Consider the following 7,489-nt stretch of genomic DNA (forward strand, 5'->3'; position numbering starts at 1 on the left):
ATCCATTTCATCTTGACAACTTGTGTGGGTATTTTGTTATCATAAATAAGGTGGACTTCGTTGACTCTATTGTAATTTTTCGCTTCTCAATTCCTTGTTGTTTGTAAAGTGCGGGAGTGCATTATCTGTGGTGATTGCTTTCTTGTTTTGTTTCTTTCTATTTTTTATTATTTTTTCTCTATGGCATCTCTTTGTTGTATTTGTTGTTTTTCTTAGTTGTTTTGTTATATATTCATTCTGTCTATTTGTTATGTTGTTTTTGTTCTCTTATTGTACCGATTTTTTTTTAATAAATAAGTGGTTTATCTATTCTATTAAAAAAAATTCTAATTACTTATATAAACATTTTATGTTAAAAAATTTGAAATTAGATGAGGATGGAAGTGACTATGGATTAGTCTTTCTGTTATAACCACCAAGATGTTGAAGATTTTTCAATAATACGGATAAGAAATAATTAAAATATCTTGGAGTACTGAACCGAAAGAATGCCATTTTTTTCCAAGAAATTAATTAGTATTAATTAGTAATCTAACCCATATTATATTTTTTACCCTGAATTATAAATAAAAGATTTGAATGGGATATAGATAACATTGAAATATGGATGGATATTGGTTGGGGATAACATAGTAAAAATCACTAAATTGATAAATTATTGGGGTATAAACCAAAGATTAAAAGCACAAATACGAGAGTTATTACAGGAACAAATGATCAATGATTCAACAATGAAAGACTTAATTCAAAGAAAACTAAAATTCTCATTTTTTTTTCCTTTGAAATGAAATGAAACAAGAATTGTCTGGAGGTAGACCACCACCACCACCACCACTCATATTTCCAATGTCTTCAAAGATTTAATGAGTGTTTGTTTCCTAAGTCCTATTCACAATCCTAACATGTAAACAAGAATTTTGATCAGCAGGAAACAAAACTGGGAAACTCTGTTGAATCCTCATCTGTCGAATCCTCGTCTGCCCGCCGACAAATTAATGTACAAACTAATGATCAAGAGATCATCAATCATCTCCAATCTCGGTCTCGCCCTCTCCGGCCAGCATCACTAGGCCGGTTTTGCCAGTCGATGCTCGCGGGATTCCAATTTGCAGGCCATTCAGGCCTGTAACTTGAGCCATGTTCCCTTCTAGAGTCTGGAAGTCCTCTATTAGAATACAACTCAGCATTGTTCCTCACTGCATTCATTTTGGCCTTGAGAGGCTGAATACATTCTGTGGTTATATTGGTTAGCATCAAAATGAGTACTCGGGGCGACACTAGAGCGGCAGCCAAGTAGGCATAGTAGAGTTCAACAAAAGGCCTAGAAGCATTGTGCATTTTGTGCCAGAGATGAATGATATGCACTTGTATTAGAGCTTTGTTGAGCATACATGGTAGCAGCTGGAAGCTGTTTATAAGCCCTGATGATTCATGAGGTGTGATTCTGTGTAGTAGTAGGGTTCAAGTTTGTTGTTACTGTCAACTGAGGCATTGTTAAGACAACGGCGGGCACATGAGGAGGTTGCAGTAGCTGAGGTGGATTTCTGGTGAACGGTGACGGCTCCGATCTCCATTCGCTCTGTCAAACAAGGAAAAGTTTAGAATAAATAGCAATGACAATGAGCATTGAATCAATCAATGGTGTTTAGTGATATAACCCACCCTTGACTCTGAGGGCGGGGTTGGCGATGGAAGCGAAGTCGGTTCTTGAATTTCTCTAGAGCTTTGAGCAAATCCAACTCCGCTCTTCTTGAGCATATCCAGCAAGGCTACTGTTTGGTGACTGGTCATGTTGCTCGTCTGGCCGGAAGTCAGGGCGAACACCAGCTCAGGGTTTTTAAGAAGCACAGCTAGCAACTCCATATCGGCTTCAGGTGGTGCATTATTGATTGCCGGAGCCAAAGAGGTTGCTGTTGGCAGGACCTCCACTTTTGAAGCTTGGATGATGCCATTGGGCAAAGATGAAGAAGACGATTCAGGAATATCAACTTCGGGTGGCTGCTCGATTGGTATTTCTGTAGTGAGGCTGTCATCGAAGTCCATTTCCGTATCCCAAAGGCTCCTTTGGATTGGGAGGCACTTCCTGTTGGTTTGCATACAATGTTTCCCTTTTCGGCGAGTCCTCGCCGTCTGCACTCCAACTTCCTTGCTGTTTTTCCCCAGCTCCAGCCCTCCACAATGAATTGATCTTCACCTCTGCACAGAACACCAGTCAAAACAAAAGCAAGAATTTCTCAGTCAAACAATGCCTTGCATTGGTAACTCCCAGAAACAAAAATAATGGCATAAAATTTAAATAACAAAAACATCAAGGTGCATGTGTAATCTCTCTCATTGTTAGTATGATTTTGTTTTGTATAACAAGATCTGCTTAAACATTGTTAAAGAGAAAACCATCAAAACCAAATACTGTTCCCAAACATATTCATCAAATGGATGATGATTCAGACCAAATAACAACACCCAACCAATTGCATCCTCTGAATACCTCACATCAGCAGAATTTTGATTAATTGAGCAAGAAATTAATGTCTAACCATCAAACAATTTTTGGTAACTCAGAACAACATTAAAAATAAAATAAAATAAAATAAAATAAAATAAAATAAAGGAGGTTAAGGTAAGTCCCAGAGATTGGGTCCAACATGCATACTGAAGTTTATGGAAGGTGCTTTTGTGCAGAAGTAATGAAAAGAACACTTGTGACATCATTTTTACCCATTAACTCCAACAAATTAATTGTCCCCAAAAGTTAGCTAACATTGTGTTACAGAATACTAGATACTTCAGCTCAAAAATAAATACCCCAACCTCGGTCAGCGCAGAACAACCAAGAATTAACACAGGCAAACCCAAAGAAAAATTAAACCATCATCACGGGGAGCCATCAGCCTAAATAAATAACACATGAGATCATTACAAAGAGGCCAATGAGGACAAATCTGCAAACCTTGCAAAACCCACCCACAACGACAACTATCTTTTCAAATTTTCCACAGCATTGAAAGTCTGAGGGATGTGATTTCCAGAGACCGCTTGATGTAACCATAATTATACAATAAAAATGATAGTTCTAGATTGAAATGAACCACCATATACTCAAACCAGAGACCACATAGTCTATAGTTATAATGCATCCCACATAATGAATCAGTGAAATAACTCTCAACTATGTAAACTTCTGCAAATAAAGAAAGGGAGTCGGATATAGAAATGAAGTAAATTCAGGTTAGAATCTGGTTGAATTGACCACCTGAATATCATGTTTGTTGGGCTATATCAAAGCGATTAGGGCCGGGGCCAAAATTATTCAGGGAGATATTTTGTATCGGCATCAGAGTCAAATTTAATGGTGAGGGATTACTACTAATACATCATAAATGGAACTTCTGGAAGGACAACTAAATGAACCCAGATACTTTTTACTCATCCAAGCAAGTTCTACACTAATGTCCCATTCATTGTTAGCAAAGATTGAATAGTAGCCGCTGGGCGGGTTGCAAAATATTGCAAGAAAAATAGCTTCACCAATGCCTGCGGTGAACTCCTCCACATACCAGCCCAACTCAAAGCAAGTGCTGTGATCAGTGTTCGTATAGAGACAGAGAGACAGAGAAGACAGAGAGAAAGAGGTCCAGCTGTTTTCCTGGCCAATCTCCATAACGTCAGAAAGATGATAAAAATCCTTACGGCTTGAAATTTCCGGAAGGGTTCAGTATGAGATCCTCCAACATCCATGCTATTTAACATGACCAAACTTAAACATGCAGTGCACGTCGAAAGCTCGATTACCTGTGTGTTGGAGGCTGCGTGCCATTGAGGATTCCGAACACTCTTTAAGCCTCTCAGTAAGTGTTCCGGTTTGTTTGACTTTGGTCGGTTTTCCATCTTAACAGGAGACGGTTTCTAATAGGTGTCAGAGGTTTCTTGTCCTCATTCCACTTTCAGTATGAGAGCTGGGCTATTCTAGATGAAGGCGTTGTTTGATAATTTATTGAAAGATATTTCACGGTTTACGCAGATGCCCAAAGATTTTTCGAGGGAGTGGAAAGCACATCACTCCTTGCCATACCATGTTTGCATGAACATAGCTCGCATCTTTGCTTTCATAAAGATGTCATCAGCCGAGCATTGAGCGGCTTTTGATTTGAAGAGCCCTGCTCTTGCAACCTGTGCTTACACTTCTGCCAGCAGCTTTACTGTCCAGGCTGATCCTGTATTGAACTTTGGGCTGCGCTGCTTGTTTCTGGCTGTGTCCCATTAAGGAGCGATAAACCAAAATCCAAGTATAGAAACTTAACATAAATCTGATCAAATACAAATAATAATTTGAGCAAAAATATATTCGACTAGTAATCTAACACAATCGAAGTTTCTTGGCAGCTAAAACTAATTAAAGAGAGAACTGGCTTCAGAGAGAGTATCCAGCATATGACTTGCTTTATGTAATACTTCCTGGGGAATCAAATCACATCAAATTTTGTGAGGAAAGCAACTGTAGCGAAATTGTAACAAATACAGTAACAGCTGTCTGAGAGAGAAAACTACTCACCAAAGACAATTACCCACTTTCCTTATATGAAACCCATGTCCTACATGTCTGTTAATAGCGCTGGGAGTGTCAAGTCAAGCATGGCTCCCAGGCTCATCCTCTCTAATGATCTAATGTAAGCCATTTCCTATCTAAAGGGGTCTTGCTTCTGGTTTATTAGCTTTCTCATGATCAAGTCCAAGCAAATGGAGAAAAATCAGAAGCCCGATAAAAATACACCATGAAGTGGTCATACATAAGAACCACTCCCAAAATTCAAGCCTACGAAACATCCTAACTACTGCAAGGGATGGTCGCTTAACACACACACACACACACAAACTAAAATATAGAAAACCAAATAAACCCATGCGTGTCACACCATCCCTGGAGTTCTCTGGCAGCCCGGAACCTCACTGGCAAAAGAATGAGAGATACCTGCAGCCAGTAGTAATAAAGAAAAGATGAGATAATTTGTTTCTATGATTTCGTTTTTAGCAGAAAGGATGCTACAGAGTTGAGGCAGCTCTGACTATGCCTTTTGTTTGACTCATCAGCTGATGATGTGAGGAGCTTCAGCCCTGGTCGAGGCTTTCCTGTTCTCCTGCATAAATCAATAGCACTTTGTCTCTGACGATATTAAGGAGGGCTCTGCAAGTTTACAACAAAGAAGCTCCTTTTCTACCCAAATAATAAAACACCATAATAATATTTATACCCTGCTCATGTCATTATTTTCAGTCAATGCGAGTATTTCCTCTAAAAGAGGCAAGAAAAGAATACCAGTCACCTATTATTGAAAACAGAAATTTAAGAGGCCTGCTGATAATATAATATCATGAGCAGCTTACAGGGATGTCAAAATTTTTGGACTGCCATAGATTCAGTCACTCAGAAGGATTTCACTGATCCATAGCATAATAGTAAAAACAAATACATCAAAATATTCACTCGTCTGCTGCAGTGTAAGAAGAAATCCACGTGCCTTTGTTTCCAGCGAATGATTTCCTTATCAACATCTCTGGGCAGTTTGGGAAAATTGACTTCTTCATAGCTGGTTCCGAATAAAAATCTTGCTCAACCTGGACAGAAGTTCGCCTGTTTGATATGTCTGATCTTCAAATCAGATAAGTGAGTTCCAAAAAGGTCACCATCAATTTCATGCCAATAAATAAATAAGAACTTATTACATGTATGTGAAAAAATTTCAAAAAGTGACAGGTGACCGGGTTGTAAAACAAAGAAACTATGCCAGCTGAAGACAAAAAACAAAACAAAACAAACAAAAGAATAATCAACCAGAATTCCAATGATTCATAGCTAAAAGAGTAAAGCAAGGTTTTAGGAAACTAAGCGAGCACATGTAAGGATTGGTTCAAGCTCCAATCTTAAATGTGTGATGAAGGGACACAAAACTGTTGCACTTCTAATAGGATAGAGAAAATAAAAACGAAACTATTATATGAAGAAAAGAAATTTATTAAATGCCTTATAATTTTAAGATCGAATAATTTACAACGGACTATTAGGTTAATTTTAAGTTTGATGGGGTATAAAAGCAAATTCTGTTTTGTTAACACAATCAAAGTTATTTACAAAGAAAAAGCTATAACCAACACTAAAATAAGATAAGCACTGATGTTGGCAGCTGCACCAAGCACACATACACACCTGATGACCTATTATAAAAGCGCGTTTTTTTAGAACTAGCTTTTGCAAGATGCTTACCGGCATGTCTGTCAGTGGCAACACTTTATGCAGAGGCGGGCATAGAACCTGTAACCACAACAACAAATTTATATGAAGTACACTTGGGGAAAACACAATTATAAAATAACAAACAAAATTTGTTGATGGCAAAAACATTCGAGATGGCATGGACCACGAAAGTGAACTAAAACAAGCTTATTGTTCTTGAAACATTCACTAAGCCATCGATGCTAAAATGGGTATACCACCTTTAGTTAAGAACCTGAACAGGAACATCAAAAACATAATCAGGTAACTAAATATCAAAGTATATCTTGGAAAATCTGACTGCATCATAAATCACCAGTTCCAGAACAGCTATGTTACAATTTGAAGAACCATTCCATGAGCTTGTACCTGCCCTGAAAATGTCTCTTCTTTCTTCATTAAATTGAAAATATTCTCCAGAAATTTTTATCCTCAGAATCAATACCATCTATAAGCTTCTTCTGGGGTGAAACAAGAAGCACGCAACTATTGAACAGTGCCTTCCAGTGGAATTTACAGGGAACCTGTTTGCCCGCCTTCGGTGGCTTTGCATTCCCTGTACTCCAGAACCACCAGTAGTGTTGGACTGTCCATAGGATTCTGATGTTCAAACTTGCGGGTGCTTCAATGGCAACAGGCAAGGCCTTTCGACACTGTTGGGACACACATCAAGGGGTTTCCCTTGGAGTAGCTACGGTGAGGTTGCTGCTCACGGACTGGATGAAAAGCTTTTCTCCCCTGGAGCGGATTGACCAACAAGAACTCCTGACCTGTGTTTGCAGCTAATATACACAAGGTTATGCATTACAGGAAAGAATGAAAAAAAGGAATACAACAAAACATTATTAGCGAAAATGATTCCCATGCCAAGCATCACCAACCAATATCTGGTGACGAGGGGTTCTAGAAATGATAACAAATCCAGTTAAGAAAGCAAGCTATACAAAATAAGCCGGGCCAGAAAGATATTACGGGCATGGAGCATAATCCCAACACCCAGCTACTCAACATTTTTAAGAGAAAAAAGACTAGAAACATTTTTCTTAATTTTAAAAAAAACAAATAAGACATACATGTTGCATAGAACTTTTGAACAACTTCGCTTTTGAAATAGACTAAAGCTGGGTCCACTAGCAGATATTAGCAAGTTAGCAAGTCCATGATATAAACTAACTCCTCATTTGAGGGCCGTGCAGGAGCCTGAATCATCTAACAATACGT

The 7,489-nt window shown here is 38.4% G+C and overlaps 1 protein-coding gene across 1 annotated transcript; it reads right to left on the reverse strand.

Moving 5' to 3' along the window:
* Positions 1-1,345: 1,345 nt before the first annotated feature.
* LOC120265677 (homeobox protein LUMINIDEPENDENS-like) lies at positions 1,346-2,050 on the reverse strand. The gene is made up of 2 exons (XM_039273629.1): positions 1,663-2,050; positions 1,346-1,579 (listed from the first exon to the last, which is right to left on the reverse strand). The coding sequence occupies exons 1-2, from the start codon at positions 2,041-2,043 to the stop codon at positions 1,430-1,432; spliced, it is 531 nt and encodes a 176-aa protein (XP_039129563.1). The 5' UTR covers positions 2,044-2,050; the 3' UTR covers positions 1,346-1,429.
* Positions 2,051-7,489: the final 5,439 nt, after the last annotated feature.

Source organism: Dioscorea cayenensis, chromosome 7 (genome assembly GCF_009730915.1).
Source record: "Dioscorea cayenensis subsp. rotundata cultivar TDr96_F1 chromosome 7, TDr96_F1_v2_PseudoChromosome.rev07_lg8_w22 25.fasta, whole genome shotgun sequence".
NCBI classification, from domain to species: domain Eukaryota; kingdom Viridiplantae; phylum Streptophyta; class Magnoliopsida; order Dioscoreales; family Dioscoreaceae; genus Dioscorea; species Dioscorea cayenensis.

What these genes read in the sequence shown, in the direction of transcription:
- LOC120265677 (XM_039273629.1), bottom strand. Translation starts at nt 2,043, where the DNA reads ATGGACTTCGATGACAGCCTCACTACAGAAATACCAATCGAGCAGCCA. An exon ending in CCCCGCCCTCAGAGTCAAGG is followed by an intron (nt 1,580 to 1,662) that starts GTGGGTTATATC and finishes CTTGTTTGACAG; the next exon opens with AGCGAATGGAGATCGGAGCC.